At 37.9% G+C, this 23,216-nt stretch overlaps 1 protein-coding gene and 1 pseudogene across 1 annotated transcript in view; one reads left to right on the top strand and one right to left on the bottom strand.

The window, feature by feature from the left end:
• Nucleotides 1-4,639: 4,639 nt before the first annotated feature.
• Nucleotides 4,640-4,938, bottom strand: LOC123389460 (annotated as a pseudogene).
• A 5,216-nt stretch (nt 4,939-10,154) lies between these two features.
• Nucleotides 10,155-23,216, top strand: part of NDFIP2 (Nedd4 family interacting protein 2) — a 70,584-nt gene continuing 57,522 nt past the window's right edge. The window contains exon 1 of the mRNA XM_045070876.1: nt 10,155-10,199. Coding sequence (XP_044926811.1) covers nt 10,170-10,199 — 30 coding nt within the window. The 5' untranslated portion in view covers nt 10,155-10,169. The remainder of the gene's footprint in view (nt 10,200-23,216) is intronic.

Here is a 23,216-nt window from a genome sequence, read left to right as displayed (position 1 = left end):
TTTCCTCCACATTAACTAGAAATTATAAAATCTCCAAGCCACACTGAGTTCCTATAGGAATAATATTTTCCTTATTCAGGATATACAGGGATCACTCATATACCTGTGTATGCTAGATTTGCAGACACATGTAAAAATATTTATTAATCTCTCTTGTTTCACCTTGTATGTACAATTTGTCTTCTGTTGCAAGTAACATAGTGTAGGGTGTTAACTTACTTTTCCCCCCAATTTTTTTACTGTGGTAAAATACATAACATAAAATTTATCATCTTACCATTTTTAAATACCCAGCTATTAAGTCCATTCATATTGTTGTGCAATTAAAAATGGTATTAAGCAAATGGTATTAAGTCCATTCATATTGTTGTGCAATTGTCGCCACTATCCATCTCCAGAAGTCTTTTCATCTTGGAAAACTGAAGCTCTATTCCATTAAACAATAACTCCCCACTTAAACAATAACTTCCCTCGGCCCCTGGCAACCACCATGTTACTTTCTGTCTCTATGATTCTGACTACTTTAAGTACTTTATATAAATGGAATCATATGGTATGTGTCTTTTGTGACTGGCCTATTTCACTTAGTTCAATGTTCATCTGTGTTGTAGCAAGTGTCAGAATTTCCTTTCTTTTTAAGGCTGAATAATATGCCATTGTATGTATATATTGCATTTTGCTTATCTATCCATCTATCTGTCTAATGGCATTTGGGTTGCTTCCATATTTTAGCTATTTTGAATAATACTGCTATGAACATAAGCACACAAATATCTCTTTAAGATTCTGCTTTTGGTTCTTTTGCATCAGTATCCAGAAGTGGAAATTACTGGATCATATAGTAATTCTATGTGTTATTTCTTTAAAAGATTTTATTTATTTATTTGACAGAGATCACAAGTAGGCATAGAGGCAGGCAGAGAGAGAGGAGGAAGCAGGCTCTCCACTGAGCAGAGAGCCCGATGTGGGGCTCGATCCCAGGACCCTGGGATCATGACCTGAGCTGAAGGCAGAGGCTTTAACCCAGTGAGCCACCCAGGCGCCCCCTATTTGTTATTTTTTAAAGAATTGTCACACTGAAGTGTTCTAGGTTGTCTCCCAACACTTATTTCCTGTTTTGTTATGTTGTTTTGTTTTTGATAATAGCCATCCTAATTGGTGTTAGGCAGTAACTTGTTTTTATTATTAGGATTATTTGGCTGATTTTAAATAACTGGATAGCCTACAGTTATTTTTAAGTATGTTTATAAAGCTTTTTTAGTTGCTGTTAACAGATAAAAACATACTGCTCTCATTTCCTGATTATTGATCTCTAATGGTTTTGACACCAAATAATTCGTCACCTTGAATTGGTGACAATATCATGTATGCTTACCAACCTTGAAATTTGGTATTAAAGTCCGAAAAGGCAACTGGCTTTTTTTTTGGGGGGGGTGTTATTTAATGACTACAATTGATAAAATAATAAAATTAATAAAAACAAAATGAACCTTTTTTTTTTCCCGTAAAGAGACAAATCACCGATACTCCTTAAAACTGAGGTCTTTGAAGTGACATTTTAACCTCGCAGAGTTTGGTGAATATACTGTGGGTAGAATTTTAAAAAAAAGTGTTTCACAAATGATTCTTGTTTTCCTTTGGTGACTTGAATATTTTAGAAGCCAAAAATACCTTTTGGGTATGCCATATGTATATGACCTAAGATGACATTTTCATAAAGCAGGGGATGCAGGGGATACATTAAGTACATGGGTCTGGACTTCTGAGACGTATGGAACAGACTCTTGAATTGTTTACAGTCAACATGAATCATTATGTTACTAGCTACCTTTTATTTAATACCAGTTATATGACAGGCAGTACCCTAGGTATTTTGCTATCTCATTAAATCTTCCCTCCAGTGAAGTGCGTAATTTCATTTCCATTTTATAAGGGGGGAGATTAATATGCAAAAAGGAAATTCAAAATGGGCAGAGTCAGTTGCTAGGTAAGTGACAGTCAATTTTCCAATTCAGGACTGCCAAGACTACTAATTGTGAAGGTTAAATAAAATAAATCAAGTGGAAACAACCCAAATGTCCACTGATGGGTAAATGGATAAATAGTATATGATATACACATTCAACAAAATATTATTCAGTCTTAGAAAAGCAATGAACTCCTGATACATTCTACAACATAGATAAACCTGAGGTCATTATGCTAAGTGAAATAAGCCAGATACAAAAGGATGAATATTATATGATTCCACTTATATGAGGTACTCAACAATAGTCCATTCATAGGGACAGAAAGTAGTATAGTGGTTGCTAGGAGCTAGGAGGTGAGAGGAATGGGGAGTTAGAATTTCATGAGCACAGAGCTTCAGTTTGGAATGATGGAAAAGTTCTGGAGATGAACAGTAGTGATGGTTGCACAACAATGCAAAAGTATTAGTGCCACTAAACTGTACCCTTAGAAACAGTTAAAATAGGAGACCTGGGTGGCTCAGTGGGTTAAGCCTCTGCCTTCAGCTCCAGTCATGATCTCAGGGTCCTGGGATGGAGCCCTGCATTGGGCTCTGCTCAGCGGGGAGCCTGCTTCTCCCTCTCTCTGTCTGCCTCTCTGCCTCCTTGTGATATCTGTCTCTGTCAAATAAACAAATAAATACCTTAAAAAATAGTTAAAATAGTAAATTCTATGTTAGGTATATTTACCATAACAAAAACTAACTTACGGAAACTCTTCAGTAGACCTATAGGCCATTATAGGACCAATACAAGGTTGAAAATCACGAGACTCTATTTGTAATAATAAATGAAATTGGGAAGGTGATCATTAGTGAGATGTCATTTAAGTGATCAGACCTTGCTCTACTTATATTTACAATAAAACAGGGAAATTGTCAGGGAGAAACATTAGAAATTTACTAAACTTATTTGTGGAATATGACATTTTTGGTTATCTCTTGGAATGTTTTTTGTTGATATTAAAAATTCTTAAAAAACAAGACAACATTCTATGAAAGGATACCACTATGCCTCTATTGTGTAGCAATCATGTGGAGGCTTCTGTTGATTTGTAGTCATCAAATCAATAATGAGGACTTACTGTATGCAGGGTTCCATATTAAGCCCTGAAAGCTGACACATACATCTTTTCTCTGCAGCCCGTGCCTGACACCAGGGAAAGTAAGCCTAGAGAAAAAGCTGTAAAAAAGAGGTGAGTCAGCCAAGTGGCTAAAGTCTTTTGAAAGGAATGTTACAAAGGGACACAGAGGTAGTCTGATACACAGATGAGCATGCACACTCTCACTCTGAAACTAAAAGTCAGATTTTTAAAAAAAATTCTAGAAGACCAGGGGCACCTGGGTGGCTCAGTGGGTTAAAGCCTCTGCCTTCGGCTCAGGTCATGATCCCAGGGTCCTGAGATTGAGCCCCGCATGGGGCGGGGGGTGTCTCTGCTCAGCAGGGAACTTGCTTCCCTTCCTCTCTCTCTGCCTGCCTCTCTGCCTACTTGTGATTGCTGTCTGTCAAATAAATAAATAAAATTTTAAAAAATGAAAAAAAATTCTAGAAGACCAGATGCTGATGGATAGTTTTTGCATCAATTTTTTTTCCTCCTGTCCCTATTTTAGGGTATGATGTTTCCACCTTCTACCTTTAGCATTTTAAACACATGCATAAGAGAAGCGTGCAGAAAGTGAAGCAAATCACCTCCCATCTGTCCACTTGCCTGAAGCCAAGTTCCTAATTTGGAGTGAAAAGGGATATATGTATAGGTACAAAGTACCCATTATTTCTGGAAAAACATTGAATTATTGCAAATCCAAGACAAATGCAGTTAATTCAATTGAAAAATTAGCAAATGACCAGATCAGCAAAATGATCTCCAGATGGTCAATAGATATATCAAAAAGAAGATTTTTATTAATTTTATTAATTTATTAATTTATTACTCCTCAGAGACAGCCAAATTAAAATCACAATGAGATACAACTATATTTTCATCATAATGGTTTAAATAAAATGGTTGAAATTTTTTTTTTAAAGATTTTATTTATTTATTTGACAGACAGAGATCACAAGTAGGCAGAGAGACAGGCAGAGAGAGGGAGGGAAGCAGGGTCCGTGCTGAGCAGAGAGCCCGATGCGGGGCTCGATCCCAGGACCCTGGGATCATGACCTGAGCCGAAGGCAGAGGCTTTAACCCACTGAGCCACCCAGGCACCCCAAATGGTTGAAATTTTAAAAAGACACTCTCAGATGTTTGAACATTTGGAATGTTTGAGCCATGGAATTCTCATACGCGTATGGAGTTCTCATATGCTGATGAGAGGATGAGAGAAGGGAAAATTAGCATAACCATTTTGGAAAACTGTTTGGCAGTTTTCTGTTCAAGTTGAATATCCATACATAAATATATATATTCACTCTAAAATCTAGCATATCCACTTGTAAGAATATACCCATCAGAAATAATTACATATATTCACCCAAACATATATAAGAATATTCTTAGCACTGCTGGTCATAGCAGCCTTGTTATGGGTTAAATTGTGCCTACCCCTCCCCCCAATTTATTTATTTATTTATTGACTATTATAAAAGTTTATTTAACAAAAAAGTTTAATATGAAAATGCACACGACCTGACGTTTATTATGTGGTAAAACAGGTACTATGGAGAGGGGACATGTGGAAGCAGTTGATTGTTCGGATGAACACATCCATTGTATATACTCCTTCTAAGGCTTCTAACATGATGATACTATTTCCTCTACCATTCCAGTATTGTTCTGTTGCCCACTAGTTGCCATCTCCACACATTCATCTATCACAAGATTCATAAATGGAGCGAATCCCCGCAATATTCCTTGAACATGTCTGCCACCATTTAATTTCAGTTATAATTTCTTGTCCATAATTTTTTTCAACTCGGGAGGGTGAGCTTTGCTCATGGTGTCTATTTGGTAAGCTCAGAGATGCCTTTCCCCTCCCCCCAATTTATGTCTTGAAGTCCTAACCCCCAGTATCTCAGACTATGGCCTTATTTGGAAATAAGGTCATTGCAGATGTTATTAAAGTAAGGTCATAGTAGGGTGAAGCGCTGATCTGACCTGTGACCTTTAGGGGAAGGGGAAACTTTGGACACACACACACACACAAGCAAGGAGACTGCCATGTAAAGATGAAGGCAGAGGGTGGGGTAATGCTTTTACAAGACCAGGAATACCAAAGTCTGCCAGACAACCACCAGTAGCTAGGGGAAAGGCATGGGACAGATTTCCCCTTATATCCCTCCAAAGCAACCAACCCTGCTGACACTTAGTCTCAGACTTTGATCCTCCAGAACATGATATAATAAATTTCTGTTGCTCATGACACTCAATTTGAGATACTCGGTTAGGGCAACTCTAGGAAACTAATACAAGCCCCAAATTAGAAACAAGCCAAACGTCACAGTAAAACAGGTAAATAAAGTAGGGTATATTCCTGCATTGGAGTACTATACAGCAACAAAAATGAAATAGCTACAACTACACTCAACTATATGGATAAATCTTAGGAATATAAAGTTAAGTAAAAAAATCAGACTTGAAAGCATACGTATAGTATGACTCCATGTATATAAGTCAAAATGATAAATTAGCCCAAACGAATTTGTGGTGTTCCGAGTCAGGATTTCAGTTACTTTTGTACGGGAGAAGAGACAGGAATAGGGCCAAAGTTTCTTTTTTTTTTTTTTAAAGACATTTTCTTTATTTATCTGACAGAGATCACAAGTAGGCAGAGAGGCAGGCAGAGAGAGAGGAGGAAGCAGGCTCCCTGTAGAGCAGAGAGCCCGATGTGGGACTCGATCCCAGGACCCTGGGATCATGACCTGAGCCAAAGGCATAGGCTTAACCCACTGAGCCACCCAGGTGCCCCAGGGCCAAAGTTTCTTCTGAGGTTCTGGAAATATTCTATTTTTAAAAAAATTTTTATTTTAAAGGTTTTTATTTATTTGTTTGTTAGCAAGAGAGAGGGAGCCCAAACAGAGGGAGAGGCAGGCAGAGGGAGAAGAAAGCTCCCTGACGAGCAAGGAACCCTACACTGGCCTGGATCCCAGAACTCCAGGATCATGACCTGAGCCAAAGGCAGATGCTTAACTGACTAAGCCACTGAGGTGTCCCGGAAATATTCTATTTCTTTTTTTTTTTAATTTTTTATTTTTTATAAACATATATTTTTATCCCCAGGGGTACAGGTCTGTGAATCACCAGGTTTACACACTTCACAGCACTCACCAAATCACATACCCTCCCCAATGTCCATAATCCCACCCCCTTCTCCCAAACCCCCTCCCCCCGGCAACCCTCAGTTTGTTTTGTGAGATTAAGAGTCACTTATGGTTTGTCTCCCTCCCAATCCCATCTTGTTTCATTTATTCTTCTTCTACCCACTTAAGCCTCCATGTTGCATCACCACTTCCTCATATAATATTCTATTTCTTAATATGGGTCCTGGTTGCATGGGTTTGTTCGGTTTATAAAAAATCATTGACCTGTACACTTACGAATTGCATATTTAACTAAAGTATGTGTATTTCAATAAAAAGTTGTTAAAGTGGGAAAAAAAAAACAAGAAAAATTCCTTTTCCTTCAATTGTTTGTGACCTTTGGTAAATTTCTTAAGACTCTAGGTGTCAATTTCCTAATACATAAAATGGTAGTAACACTAGTACTTATTCCTATTGTTGTGAAATACAGGGACATAATATATATGATGCACTTGTTAAAATGGCTCCCAGCATTTAATAAATGTTAGCTAGTATTACCTTAATTATAATGATTGACAGATATACGGTGGAGTAGTTTTACTTCTAGATAAACAACTGGTGTGTTTTCTATGGTTACACACATTGGAGTCTTTTATTTATTTTACGATGACTCATACAGAGCATAAGCCGAGACACTTAGCCTAGAAAAAATATGATGTGGCCTAACTTAGGAGGCCTAACCAGCTTCTGTGTTCTTTGACATAATCTCTGTCATCTCTAAATTGTATTTATTACACATTTTAACTGTAAAAGGTGTTAAACATCACTTTTTTTTCTGCAGTCACTAGAAAGGAAAAGAACCTCCAGGATTAATATTATTTTATATTTGTTTGGTTGCATTTCATTTGAGCTTCCCAACCAGTGAGACAGCTAGGGAAGGAATTTGTATTCTGATATTTAAGATGAGCAAACCAGCTCAGCCGGTTAAATGACTTGCTCAGTAGCTGCATTGCTAAGTTGTGCAGAGCTGGGACCAAAGCTATAAGAAAATTATGTTGATAATTCAGGAAGTAAAAAGAGGAGGATAATTTAAGGTGAATAGTAAGAATCTTTGCTTGACCAATGATGCCCAATGGAACTTTCTGTGATAATGTAAACATTCTTTATTTGCTCTGTTCAACACAATAGCCCCTATGCACTTTTGGCTGGTGTCACCCAGCAACCAAGTTTTTAATATTAATTTAAATGTAAATGGTCATGTGTAACTATCGTATGTATATGCAACTGTATCATTTCCAGGAATCATGGCTGAAGGGTTGGGGATGCACGGAGAGCCAGCATCCTGTTCACTTTACGTGTTTAGGTCATCTTATCTGAATGGACATGCATGTATGGGGTTGGGATTGTTTGGCTTTTAAGCTTGTATGTATACAACTAATGTTAGGTATCTATTGTATGTTTGAAGATTGTCTTTTGGATGGGCTTATTTACTGCATTTTAAAAAGTAGACATTCATAGGGAACCTGCTACTAAACTAATTTTTAGACAACCTGCTTCTGGATCGGGGTTTCGTAGTTAGCAAAGGAGCTCCCTTGCTGTGATCTATTGAAAGTCAACCCTCAACACTAGGGTTTAAAAATAATAATAATAATAATACAGAAAACAATATCTAATATATGTTTATAAAATAAAAATTAATTAAACAAAAGAAGTGGTTGTTTTACTTTTTCCAAAAGCAGCAACCCCTGAGAGAATTAGCAACGATCTTAGAATTTTTATCCTGTTAGGTGGCAATACATTTGACTATATTTCTTCCAAAAGAAATGTTGACATATTGAGTTCATGATATGTTTACGTTCTATATTTAGTTTTATTAGTACTGTTTCAGAGGGTTTTTTCTTGTTGGATGTGGTAGGAACATCAATCGAGTATTTTGTATTGTTTTATGAATTACCACATTTAAACCAAGCTGGAAGTGGGGTGGTAGATTCACAGATAATCACTTCAAGGCTGCATTTACCTCTCTGAGCCTCAGTTTTGATATATCCAAAATGAAGTTTTTGGAATAGGTGACTAGGAAGGTCCCCGGAAAAGTAAAGTTTTATGAATCTATGAAAACACACATTTCTTTCTTTTCCAGATATTTGGGTTCTAAGGAAATTTCAGTGGCCTGTAAGTAAGCCAAATAATCTGTTCCTTCAAACCAAAAGAAAAAAAATTAAATTTGATTTTCTACTGTATGTGCTATATTTGCATGTACACGTGTTTTTGTAATATTTATGTTTTTTATTTTTTAATTTACTTACATTTAAAAAATATTTATTTATTTGGCAGAGAGAGCGAGATCACAAGTAGACAGAAGGGCAGGCAGAGAGAGAGAGAAGCAGGCTCGCTGCTGAGCAGAGAACCCAATGTGGGGCTCAATCCCAGGACCATGAGAACGTGAACTGAGCCGAAGGCACAGGCCCAACCCACTGAGCCACCCAGGTGCCCCTTCTTCCAAGTTTTTACTTTCTCTACCAGGCCTGTTATTTTGCCTGCCTGGCATCCATCCACCCTTTTTTTTAGATCAAATTTAATTTGGAGACAAGGGGCGCCTGGTGGCTCAATGGGTTAAAGCCTCTGCCTTCAGCTCTGGTCATGATCTCAGGGTCCTGGGATCAAGCCCTGCATCAGGCTCTCTGCTCAGCAGGGAGCCTGCTTCCCCTCCTCTCTCTGCCTGTCTTTCTGCCTACTTGTGATCTCTCTCTGTCAAATAAATAAGATATTTTTTAAAAAGTCAGTATCTGAATGCTATGATCTGAATGTTTGTGTCCCCTCCCCCCAAATTCAAATATTGAACATCTAATGCCCAATTTGATGTGTTAGGTGGTGTACATTTGGGAGATGATTAGGTCCAGAGGCATGGGATTAATGGGATTAATGCCATTATAAAAGAGTTCCTAGATAGATCCCTCATGGTCCCTTCTGTCTTGTGAGGATCCAATGAGAAGCTGGCAGTCTGAAACCTGAAAAGGGGCACTTACTAGAACCCAACCATGCTGGCATCCTGATACTGGACTTCTGGCCTTGAGAGCTGTGAGAAATAAATATCTGTTTATAAGCTATCCAATCTATGGTGTTTTGTTATAGCAGTCCAAACAGACTAAATACTATAAGGAAGAAGGTTTGAGCTTGAGGTCTTTACCTTTCTTGGGGAAATCATGCCAGATTTCTCAGTGATCATTCCTCATAAGCAGAATTTATAGACATTTCATGGGAATTTTACGTATTATTGACAGGTGAAGTGGGACAGTATAAATATTTTATTTATTTTTTATCATATCTAGCAGATATAAGAGGAACTTCCTTTTTTCATTATCTTGGTTTACTTTGGCTCTGTCAGTCCATTCACTTTTCTCTTCCTATTTGAATCTTAAGACCAGGAAATGGGTACGAATTTCTTCTTAGTTCTGGAAAGGCAACATCTGTGAGTCACTCCATCTGAATACTGTCATCATTTTGTCCCTTCAGATATTGAAGGGTATCAGATATCCTCACTACTGAAGCCAGGCAACTTTATCATATGGAAACCTTATTGTCGTACTGTGTTGTTAACTACGAAGAGCATTCTGACTTCAGATGATTGAACAAAGGAGGCCTGGTTCTAGTTAAATAAGTTAAATAAGAATGTTTAACTTGTGAAGAATACCTTGATATATAGAAGACATTTATTTTTCTCTCCTAGTATTTTCTGCACACACCTACACCCACATATACATACAAATAGTATTTGTCTTCTTACACAATGATCTTGCGTTAGTTAGTCAAGAGAAACATGTCATAATAGGCAAGATGTTCAGTGCCAGCCCTGCTCTTCTGTGATGAAAGTGATCATCAGGCTTGCAGAGAAAACAGGAGACAAAAAAGCACATAAAGTCCTGCTTTAATATGGTCAAAGAACAGCCTTCTGTATGCAAGGTAAAGCAAAGAGAGTATTAATAACTTAGGATTTAGCCCAATTTAAAATAAGTAATCCCTAAGGCAAAATGGCTGTGGATTTGCTTACATTTGTTGCTCATACTAAACAAACAATGAAAATGCTAAATAAAAATAGCGTTAGGACAGCTTCTCAGAATTCAGATCTTTTCTAATTGCTGCCTGGTGATGCCTCCATATATAATAGTACATATATAAAATAAGGCTGATAGGAAATACTTAATATGGAAATTTATTTTAATCTCTAAGCTAAGTCTCTTACTTTTCTTTCTCCCTTTGCTTTCTCTCTCTCTCTCTTTTTCTCTTTATCCTTTATTGTATAGAGACTATTTCAGCTTGTAGTATTTAAATAAACATGTGATAGTCAGTTTTCTGTGTCAACTTGGTTAGGCTATACTCCAATTACTCACTCAAACCCTAATCTAGGCGTTGTTGTGAGGGTAGCTTCCAGATAATGATGATCAAAGTCCAAAATTGTTGACTTTAAGTGAAGGAGATTATCTTGTATAATCTGGGTGGACTTGATTTAATCTGTTGAAAGGTTGAGAGCAGAACTGAGGCTTCTCTGAGGGAGAAGAAATTCTGTCTGTAGACAGCAGCCTCTAGAATTCTTCTAGAGTTCCAGTGGCCTGTACTATGGATTTTGGAGGCTTAGCTAGACCTCACAATAGTGTAAGCCAATTCCTTGCAATAAATCTCTTAATATGTATGTCTACTGGTTCTTTTTCTTAGGTTGAACCCTGATTGATAAAAAAACATTAGCTGTATTTCAGGTTCTTCCAACATAGTGTATGAGAATAAACAGAGGAAAAGGAAGTAGATACCTGATTGTCAAATTGCTCACTTAGATCTTCTCTCTAAAATTACAGAGCTGAACAGATGACAGGAATTTCAGAAACAGTTAAATAAGGAACACTATGTGAAACTAAATTGAGGTCCAAGCCTCCAAACTGCTTAAAAGATCCATATACATGGTAACAGAGATGAAACGTTGGGGTAGTAATTATGCTTATTTTCATTTACCAAAGTGGCAATGATTTTCTTGTGTTTTCTAAAACCAGTGTAGAATATAGTGTACAGAAAACAATGGCTAGTGAATTTTTATTATGTAGAGATAGAAATCTTCACAGAATGCAATTTTATCTCTTTCAATCATTCTCTAGGTAATTATGCAAAATCATTTATATTCCAAATACAATTACCTATTAGGACCTATGGTCACACTTAACCATCAGCAACTACTTGAGGAGTGTTCTACGTTGCATGTTCTATGCTGTATGTTCTGTGTTGTATGGGAAGTGATAAAACACTAAAAATCACTGAAAAAGTAAGGAAAATTTGGAGCACTTGCCTACCTGTGATTTAGGCCTGTGTGGAAAGCCATCTGCAGGCAATAGCATGTCTGTCCACTGCTCTTTAATTGGTGGGAATATCAACAAACAATCTTGGCACATGTATATGCAGTTTAGCATACCCCGTTTGAACCGAGAGGAGACTATGGAGGGTGTAAGAAACCAGTTTACCTCTGGCAAGAATGACTCTGCTTCTGGGAAGATAGGAGGGATTCCAGTGAGAAAGTATCTCCCAGGAGAAGGGGTTCCTGAGACTTGAAAGCATCACTCTTCAGAAAGCATCAAAGTTATTTTTGGAGTGCCTGGGTGGCTCAGTGTGTTAAACCTCTGCCTTCGGTTCAGGTCATGATCTCAGAGTCCTGGAATCGAGTCCCGCATTGGGCTCTCTGCTCAGCAGGGAGCCTGTTCCCCGCACCCCCCTTTCTCTTTGCCTGCCTCTCTGTCTATTGGATCTCTCTCTGTCAAATAAATAAAATCTTTTAGAAAAAAAGTTATTCTTAGTGGGAAGACATTATGTTCACATGAGAAAATGGTAATGATGGGGGGGTACCGGGGGTTATTTTGGAGGTGAAACATCAATTATGTGAAAGGACCTTTGTAGTCATTTCACACAATTTTGATATTGACAATGTTTTTTATCACTTTACATTTTGCCACTTGTCTAGTTTGGGTTCTCCAGGAAGCAAATGCAGATATGAAGTTATGAGTGCAAGAGATTTATTGGGGAGTTAACATCTGTGAAAGGAAAAAGGACCAAGCAGGGAGACTCATTACAACACACTGCAGAGCTAACAAAGGCTCTGCCAGTTTAGCAGGGCATTCTGAAGCAAAGATAGCCCCTTAAAAGGGTCAGTGCCAGGCAAAAGTGATTCAACCTGTACCACACCAGATGCCACGCTGTAAATAACAAACATCTCAGGTTGAAAACTGAAGGAAACCCTGACATAGCTAACAGTTGGAGGTTGTTGGTTAATCACACTCCTTGCAACTGGTCAGAGCGTTTTCTGGATGGGGAATCTTGGCAGTTTATCTCCATGTCTGCCCCAGGACTGCAATGTGGCACTCATGAAATTATAGTTGGCTGTGTATTTGGAGGTGAAAATTGATTAGGTGAAAAGTGTATTAAAATTCGAACTTTCCACTTGAAGTAGTTTATAAAGAGGCACACTACCACCAATTCCTTAGGTAACTGGAGTTGTCACCATGGAAAGACCAGGGATTGAATATATGGGATTTTGCTTAAATCCTCTAAAATGATAATAATATTGTTATTCCTGTTTCATCCCAAATAAGTACTCTTACGGGACCGTGCAGGGCCTCCACTTGCGATGGCCTATTACAGGTCCCACTGGCTTAGTTGTGCAATAGGTAAAAGGAGCTCAGAGTGGCGTTTTGGGGGATGATGAGGAAAAAATTATTTATTTCATATAGATCAAGAAGATGGATTTAAAGAATCCACTTTTTTTTTTTTTGAGGGCATATTATAGCATAGTGCTTAATATGGAGGTGACTCTGGAGTCTGTGACCACTTGATAGTGATTTGGCTTTTGACAACTTCCTGAACCTCTTGATGTCTTACCTGATTTATTAAACAGGAATTATAGTCGTGCTTACATCATGGAGATGTTGTGAGGATAAAATGATATAACATTTATATAATTATAAAATGATATAATACAGCCCCTGGCTTGGGAAAGGTTCAATATCCATTAGTTATTCTACTTCTTTTTCCTCTTCCTCTTCTTCACTGAAAAAGTGCTTTTCCAGTGATTTCTGTCCTTTGCTCTCTAGATTAGCAAAATGTTCACAGAACTTGTGAGGAGGGTAAAATTGAAAGAATCTGCTACCCTGACAGGATTCAGGATGTTGACTTTTGTGTCAGGTCTTTAGCTTTTACCATTATGTTCTCAGTTCTCAGTACTATTCCAGGTGTGTTAGGCATAAAAAAAATAGCCTCTGCCCTGAGCAGTAGTGTATTTCAGAAACAACAAATAGACATATAAATGATTAATGAAAACACAAGCACACATAAAATTAAGTTCTAAAGGAAAAGTATTGGCCATAAGTGATGCAGGAATCTAATTTCATTTTGCTGACACTGTCTGCTGTTTTGACCATGAAAGATGATATCATTTGGGGTGAAATTGTGAGGGTGACCTCTTGTACAATAATACAATAAAATGTCCTATTTCATCATCTTCAGATATGAAAAATATGAACTTAGATCAAAAGAAAACAAGTTTAAAGACATTTAAGTATGATATTATTGCCTCTTTTTATTGTTAGCCTATTCATGCTCTCTACCACTAATGTGCCAGGATGGTAAAAACAGGAAGAACTGGCCGATGCTTTGAATAAAATTGTCAAGAAGGCTTAAATTTTTTTGGTGATGATCTCTCAATGAGTTTCTGTCTTTATTATATTTTTGCTACTTTAACTAGCTGATCAGGCTCATTCAGTGGCCTTCCATGAAGTAAAGTAAAAGAGATAGCTGGGCCAGATTATGTGGGATCATAGTTTTCAGGACATAGAAAGCTGGTCTTTGGGTTAAAAGATACTTTATCCTATCATATTCTTCTACTTCCTAGGGAAATATGCTTTGTGGCCTTTGGGAGATACTCACACATAGTAGGTCATGTATGGTTAACCAGACAATGAGATGGTCTTAAAATGTTGCATACAAAGTGATTCCTTACTGTTAGATCCTTCGAAATTATTGTTGTATGATGACAAAACAGCCCTATCTTAGTATTTTTTTGTATCCTTCTAGTAACCTAGGGCTCTCCAGTAACCCAGGGCGCTCTAGGCCTCCTTCCTTCGGGAGATACTAAAGCTATGATTGAAGAGTCCCTGTTAGATTCTTAAAACTCATACTGTAACCAAGAGGGGGTTACCATTAGTGAGGTATCCCTTACCTCACTAATGATTTTGAATGCGCGTTATAGGAACGCCCTAGAGACGGATCTCCCTGCATTGTCCTATGCTGGGTGGGTGATTAGAAGACGTGTTGGGTAAATGGGTGACCTGTCCTCAGGTGTGCCGGGTACGCGTTCCCTTTCTCTGCATGATGTGACTGTGCCCGCCGGTGCCTGCGCGAAACCCGTCCAATAGAAAAGACGCATTAAGGCCGGTGATATATATATATATATATATATATATATATATATTTTTTTTTTTTTTTTTTTTTTTTTTTTTCCGTTCGCTTTGCCACCGCCCACTCTCGAAAACCTAAACAGTTCCCCGGACCTGTCTTACTTTTCCATCTCCTCCCACCCAGCCCAACCCCCCACCCTGCTCGCGACGCGAACGTGACGCCTGAGGACCCAATGAGCATGCGCAACCGTTCCGAGCATGCTCAGTAGCGCGCGCGGCGTTCTGGGGCTTCACCTCGCGGTGGCGGACGCGGAGGTTTCCGCGGCTGCTGCGGGAGCGACAGGAAGTGAAGCGGCCCGGCCGGGCAACCGCGGCGGCAGAAACAGAGGCGGAAGGGGCGCTGCGGCGACGACGTCGGCGACGGGGGTGGACGAGGGGGTCGAGCACCGAGAGGACTCGCCCGCTCGGAAGCCGGATCCCGAGCCGGGCAGGATGGATCATCACCAGCCGGGAACTGGCCGCTACCAGGTGGTGAGTTCCTGCGCCCCCGCCCCGGCCTCCTGCCCGGCCCGGGACCCGGGGACTGTTCCCGTGGACGACCAGGGAGTCCCCTTATTCGGGCTAAAAACTAACTTAATTTTCTTCTTTTTTTTTTCCTTACACCTCTCCTTTTGGAGCTTGCCTCTGACTCCTTCGAGACCCCTCGACCCAAGGCTCCTCCTATCTCCCCTCCCCTCTCCCGCACAGTATACCTCGCTGTAGGACACTCTCCGTCCCCCGCTTTCTACAACTTATATTTGTTTGACTTCTCACTTTCTCGATCATTTCCTTATTCCCTGGCCCAGTCACATCTGAGACATTTCCCGTGGATTGTCTGCTGGACATGGTATTGAGTTCACATATCTGCTGGGAAGATGATAGCCGTCATAAATGGAGCGGGTAGAGGGGCAGGAGGTGGAAGCGCGATGTAGGGTGGGAAGTGGATTCGGTGAGAAATATGGGTTGAAAAAATTGTGTCACTATAGAGAATAATGGTGCTGATCTCGTGTCTCAGCTCTAGTTAACCTTGTCATTTTGTCCTTCATTTTGTTACTATTAAAAGTGACTGTTTTTTCCTATTCCGACTTTTTTTTGGGGGGGGGGTTAGGCGAGGAAACAAGTTTTACTAGAAAAAATGGAAATCTTGTTTGAAAAATTATTTTTCATTAAATACAGGGTTTTCCATTCAACCACATAAGCCTTTTGTTCAAATGAGTGAAAAGTGTCCCTCTGTTTTCAGTGTCAATTTTTCAAACGTAGTTTTTCCTCTAGTGTTTATTATGGTCCTGGAATTGGAGGTTTCTGTTGTAAACCCTCTTACAAATGGACTCAGCAGTAGTTGACTCTGTTGTTGTTAGTAGGTAGCCTGTTAACAGTATAAACTTTCAGATGGCAATTAAGTTAAACCTTTCTACTGAGGAAGAGGAGGAAAACGTTAATATGCAGCATTGATGGTGCAATTAATAGTACTGTTTGTGAAATTTTACCAATATAGAGCAGATTTCACTCTTAAGTATGTATTTGCACATGTGAGTCTTAGTTTTGAGCTAAGAATTTCTTTTAATAATTGTATTTTGACAAATATGAAGGCTACTGAAAGATGAAATCCCAACATAGGTGATTTTGCGTTTTTCTGAGATAAAAGCTCATGATGCTTTCATTTCATGTGCTTTACATCTTGTAAATCTTCGAATGATCTGTGTTGAATTTTGTGAAAATTTGTATTTTCAGAATGCTTTGGAAAAAATTGCTGCCAGTATGGAAGGCATTTTCCAGTTGTCAGTGTATACAGTTTTGATAGTTTATTTTTTGTTTTTAAAGGTATTCTTATTTTTGCAGATGTTAGCTAAAGTAAAATTCAGTAGGTTAATATTGAATACTATTTCCATTGTCTTTTTTCTAATCTCTTTTCTTTCTTGTTCCTGTTTTTTCCTTTAAAGGCATTAGCTGATCTGAAGTCTTTCTCTTTGGGGATTTTGCTTATCAGAATCAACCATGTTCTCATACACAAGTCACTACTCAACATTTTTAACTGATATAGTTGTGCCTTAAAATAATTTGTTATATTGTCATATTTGCTTTCAGTTAGGACTTGACTTAATTATCATGAAAAAAAGTTACTAACACCAATGTTTTAGGATATTTTTTTCCTTTTCTCTACAACAATAAGTGGACAATATCATATTTTATTGCATTTCCCCCCCTCAATTGGATATGTGTCCTACATAGACTTAGAAATAGACTTTGGGTGGAAGCGTTCCTTCAGAGCAGAGGGCAAAAATTTGTATTTTTAAAGTTACTGTTCACTTTTAAGTAGGTATGATAATGATTTGTTTTCTTTGTAAGGCAAAGTGTTTGGGAATCTAAGCGTAGTTTAAATTTGGATGTTAATTCCTGTTGCTGTGTAATTACATGATTATTTCATTTGTCTAGTATAACTCTTGATTTTGTTGAGAATGGCCTGATGAATAACTATATCTAGTTATTCCAAAGAAGCAGCTGTATTGGTGCCTAGTAGACTTTTTGTCTAGGGACAGATCTGCAGCTCTGGTTTGTTTATGTGATGAACACAACTGCTGTGTTGCTGTCTTTAGCTCAGTCTTTTTGAAAACTCTGGAAAGATTAATAGATCATCGAGCAGCAGTAAACAGTTTCAGTAGTTGTGTTTGGAGATGACTAAGTAGGAGACAGGCACTTTGGGGTGAGATAGTATGTGATGTTAATTTATCACTGATTGATAGAGTTAAAATTTAGCTTTCTGTATTGGAAAGCTGGTGGTGATGCCCAGGACCATCAGAATGACTCACTGCCATTAACCTATGCACAGGTTTTATGTGGAAACTGGTTTTTCTGTGGTCTTTTCTTCCTTCTCTTGTTAATGTGGATCTGAATTTTGTTAAGTAAAGCAGTAGGTAACAATGTAGAGCTATAAAAACCTTAATTATTACCCTTCTAATTTCAGCCAAAGCTAGGTATGCCCTATAGTTTCCTTGTGTTATGGGGAATTAAGTCTCGTTTGGGAGAAAATGAGCAATGTTGCCAAACTATGTAGTAGTTGCTTTGGTTTGAAGCTGTTAGGCCACATTCTAACTTTGATGTTCTCTCTTTTAAAGGATTATGTCCTGAACCAAGCTGACTACTGAGGTTTCAAAGATAATTCTGTATACAAGTCAGGTTGGCACTGTTGATTGTAGCAGTAGTTTCCCAAACTGATTTCCAGAATGATGATAATAGATGGTCTTAGAAGATTTATGACCTATATTAGTGTGTTAAAACATATTTGCATATTAAAACCATGAGAATTCTGCAGTAGAGACAGTCCTTTGGATTTGTTTGACCTAGCTCTTCCTAAATTTTGATCACGGAATTTTGAAGAAAATTTTAAGATTATCATTTCCAAAATGTTAATTTTTCTGTGAACATAATGAAGTTTTCATACTGCAGGGGTCTAGGTACTTTAGTCTTATATCTGAAGAATTACAGTTGTCCTTGATAAATCAGGGGCGAAGAAGATTGACTATTGATGGTTAAAAAAAACACGTTTTAAAGGTATCTGGGCTTGTATTTAGGTTATGCTGTTTACAGCTTGTGGGCGCTTAGCTTATTTAGTTTACTTAATACTTGAAGCCTCAGTTTCATCATATTAGTACCTACCTCATAAGGATTAGTACGAGATATATATGTTGTAATATATGTAAAAGATATAATGCAGAGGCCATTACATGATAAATAATAATATGAGTAACGTAAGGTATATAAGGTGTTATATATACTTCAATTTTGTTTGTGACCACTTTTGTGTCTTTTTTACACAGCAACATGAATATCAAGTAGTTTTTTGTTGCTCATTTCAAGTACTGTGCAGTCTTAAGATGTGATTTTACCATATTTATAGACTAGTAAGTTAGTTTTGTTAATGTTTAATTGTTGCTAGCAGAAAACAGGAGACTCCCAGATCAGAAACACTAGCATTATTACTCATGCCACAGCAAGCTGCGTGAACGTCAGCATTTTTGTGTAGGTTTCCCTTATACCCACGTCCCATCAAGGTGATGAGTCTAGATGGATGCACATAGTGGGTCCCAACGGAGTAACTCAGAACCAAGGCTCCAGCAGTTTTTTGGCAAGCAGCAAACATTTTAGCGAGCAACAAACATACGCTCCCTTAGAGTATAGTTATGTGCTGTGGTAACCTTGACCGTCTTTGTTGCCTAGGTGACTTATTATAAGAATCCACTCAGTATCAGGAAGTAGATAAGTTTTGCAGACTTTCACACTCAGCAAAAACAGGCAGGGACAGTCAGGCCTATGGCAGACAACCTTACTCAATAGTACACGTTCTTGATGAGATAGTAGATGGGGAGTTTTAGGTGGAGTCGTTACTTTTGTTTTCCATGTTAAAGAAATACTTCAGTCTCTTATATTGCTCTCTAATTTTTGCTTTCTTGGCTCACCTCTATTTCTTTGATCCTCACTTGTTTGTTTCCTTTGAATTTATCAGTATTCTTTATCTGGCTTATATTCTTACCACACCACTTTTACATCATCAGTGTTGCCCATTGCTTAATCTAAGAGGTATTTTTCTGTGTTCATCTTGCTTGATTTCTGTAACATTGACACTGGGAACTTCCTTTCTCCTTGAAACTCCTTATTCCTGGTAGGAAGAAGCTTTCTACTATTCTCTGACTTCTCTTGGTGAACTCTTTTTGTACTTTTATAATGTTAATACTGTCTACGACATCGACTATTGTAAGAGCCTACTTACTACTTTCTCCCTTCATCTGACCATCCTTCCGTGTCTTTTGCACTGTGAGTCATATTTGTAGAGCTTAAATTAGTATATCATCCTTTTTATTGCTGAATAGTATTTCATTGTATAAATTGAATGGCTACACTACAGTTTATTCATAATCTGTATGTTTATTCATACAGTTTATTCATACTCAGTTTATTTATACTCTGTTGATGTATATTTGGCTTGTTTCCAGTTTTTGGCTATTATGGATAAAGCTGGTAGAAATATTTTTTAGTAATATTTTTGTACAAATCTTTTTATCAACATACATATTTATTTCTCTTGGGTGGAATTACTGAGTAATAGGATAGGTGTACGTTTACTTTTATAAGACACCACCAGACTTTTTTCCAAGTTGTACATTTTACACTTGTACCAACAATGTATGAAATTTTGGTTGCTCCACCAACTTGCCAAATCTTGGTGTTGTCAGTCTTTCTAATTTTGGCCATTTTGATTGGAATTTTGAAATCTAAATTTCTGGTTTTCAACATACAAGTTCCTTGAATGGACCTTTCCATACCTGTACAGTGCAGTATCTTAGCAGTTCCTCCTCTTAATTTTAGGCATTAACTTCTCTTTTCTGGCAGGACCTCCTTAATACTTGTTCTTCATCCATGATGTATTCTCTTTTACTTCTTTATTTTACGTATGTTTATTTCTCATCTGCAGCTCTGTACCACACCACGCTGGTTTGTTTGCTTGTTCTTAAATGTAAAAACTCCTACAGAACTATAATTGGAAAAGGGAGAGAGGGTGAGTTACTTGTATCTCATCTGCATCAAGGCAGAGAAAACTTGAAAATCACAGTATTAGAGAAATTGTTATAATGAAATGTTTTTGTGTGTCTTTCTACCTTCTAGACCTGGTGTATTTCAAAGGTGCTTCAGGGTACAGGGTTCCTGTGAATGTCTGATTTTTATCTCAACTTTAGAATATGTTTGAAACTTATAAAAACTGTAATTGAGGAATTTCATATTCAAATCTATTTTATACCAAGTTTCTAAAGCTTGAAGACTAGTATTATGTTGTGTGTTGCCAGGTTAATTTGTTTTTGATCAAATTAAAGTTTCTCTGGCTATTTCTTTGCTTGTAGTGATATTAAATGAAAGTGTGTCACTGATTTGATTGAGTGCAGTTCTTTTTTTTTTTTTTTAGTTATACAAAATAAGAAAAAGTGTTGGTGAGGATGTGGAGAAATAGGAACCCTTGTGCACTTTTGTTGGGAATGCAAAGTGGTGCAGTCACTGTGGAAAACAGTGTGGAGGTTCCTAAGAAAGTTGAAAATAGAACTCTACTATGCAGTAATTGCACTACTGGGTATTTACCCCCAAAATACAAGAACACTGATTTAGAGAGGTACATGCACCCCGTGCTTATTACATCATTATTTATAATTATGGAAGCAGCTCAAATGTCCATCCATAGATAAATAGATACAGCAGATTGTGTGTGCGTGTGTGTGTGTGTGTGTGTGTGTGTGTGTTTGTGTGTATACATGCATATTATAAAAAATGGAACATTAGTCATAAAAAGAATGAAATATTACAATTTGTAATATGGATAGAACTAGAGAATATAATGCTAAGCCAAATAAGTCAGAGAAAAAGAAATACTTTGTGATTTCACACTCATATGTGGAATTTAAGAAACAAAACAAATAAAGAGTGAGACAAATCAAAAAGCTCATTCTTAACTATAGAAAATAAACTGATAGTTAACCAGAAGGGAAGTGGGTTGGGGGATGGTTGAAATGGTGAAGGGATTTAAGAGTACACTTGTCATAATGAGCTCTGAGTAACGTATAGAATTGTCGAATCACTATATTATAGACACCTGAAAGTAATGTTAACACTGTATGTTAACTGTGCAGGAATTAAAAAGCTTAAAGCTTTATTAAAAAAATAAAGTACAGATGAGTATACTATATTAGCACACCTAATTGATGCTGAATCAAATGCTAGCCTTGCTTAGGCATATTTGAGCAGTACATGATTTAGTAATGACCAAAGACTCATGCAGTAACAAGTAAGTGTGTTGGATTTATGTCATGAAAATACCACATTGTAGTTTATACCACATGCTTATTTTATGTTTTGAGAGTCTCTTGTCAGATTTATGCTTAAGGTATGGGAACAGTTTTTGGATATCATTATTAACTATAAAACAGAGGTCCTGAAACTCATTTTTTCAATGTATAAAAATTTATGAAGTATCTCTGTCTGCCAAATTCTGTTTTAGGTGCTGATGAATAAGACAATAGCCAAATGTTTGGCTCATACTTTGGTGGAGGAGGGGGTGCAGATAAATAAGTAAGCATAATTTCAGACAGTACTAGGTAGGTTTTTTTTTTAAATAAAGCAATTGTGGAATACGCTGAGAACTCTGCTAAGCGCTTTACACATATGAGTACATTTAATCCTTAGACTACTTCTGTGAAATAGGTGATATCCTTATCCTCCCTTTGCAGATGGGATAAAATGAGGCATAAAGAAGTTAAATAACAGGCTTAGCCTTGATGGATTTGACATTCAGATTTTGTTTAGTTTTATATTGCTTTGTAAAAAACTACTGCATATGCAGGCATTTTATTATGTTTCAAGATTCCATGGGTTGGCTCTGATCAATAAAGAGGTTCTTCTGCTCCATGTGATGAGAGCTGGGGCTGCAGCTGTTTGGGGGCTTGATCGGTTTGGAAGGTTCAAGATAACTTATTCAGTTGGCTAGCAGTTGATGCTGTTAATTGGGAGCTCAGTTGGTGCTGTTAACTGGATTGTTTCAGTTCTCCTCTGTGTTAAAGTTTAAAGGAGTCATAGGTTCGGCCCTACTCAAAGGGAAAGGAAATAAACTCCATCTCTCAGTGAAGGAGAGGCACACATATACATGCAGGTAAAAAATTGGTGGTGACCATCTTTAGAGATGTCACACCAGTTGGTTTGACCCCTCAGTTGATTGGAATCAGGATAATCAGAGAACTTCATCCATTTGAAGAATATGACAGTCAGGCTAAGGCTTGATTGAACTTTTCTAGTTGATGTATATTTCAAGTATGATAGTAGCTTATGGTGAAAATTAGTTCGTTGGTTTAAGAATGTGAAGAAAACTGTGGCTAGAGCCAAACGAAGGGGGTTGGCTCAGAGTGAAATGGGACAGACTATAGAAATTTTATGAATTTGGTAGAGGAATGGAACTTTCATTTACACCTGTGGCTTATAATTTTTCTTTTGTGAAAGCAGTGAAGTCTAGCTCCATAATTTGCAGGTCCCAGGGCCTAATGAAAATATGGAATCGTAGCCTGGGGCAGGGAAGCCATTTCCCTTCCCATAGGTCTGCTGTCTCAACTCACAGCAGATGGACAACTCCCAAGGGATTGCATCCTCCATGCCAGGACTTGCTCCACACCTGAATCAGCCAGAGGAGGAGACCTTGCTGGTTTGCCTGTGGATGTGTTACGTTGATGCCAGCCTGGAATGAGGGTGGCCGGTGCCTTGTTATACCAGAGCCAGAGGGTTCAACTGACTGAGGATCTTTCCTGGGGAGGCAGACTTACGGCTTCTTAAGAGTCCTGGCATATGCTCTGCTGTCCCAAGTGGGGTTTATAAAACTCAGATTCAGAGGTAAAGTTATTAAACATTTTAAGATGGTGACCATAAAGCATTAAACCCCAAGCATGGGGCCTTCCTGAGGCAGGGTTCTTAGTGACTACACTGGTCATGTGCT

Source organism: Mustela putorius, unplaced genomic scaffold, assembly GCF_011764305.1.
Source record: "Mustela putorius furo isolate JIRA1106 unplaced genomic scaffold, ASM1176430v1.1 tig00003974_pilon_pilon_pilon, whole genome shotgun sequence".
Lineage (NCBI taxonomy): Eukaryota > Metazoa > Chordata > Mammalia > Carnivora > Mustelidae > Mustela > Mustela putorius.
The sequence above is the reverse complement of the archived record's forward strand: the minus strand, read 5'-3'. Positions and strand labels throughout refer to the sequence as shown.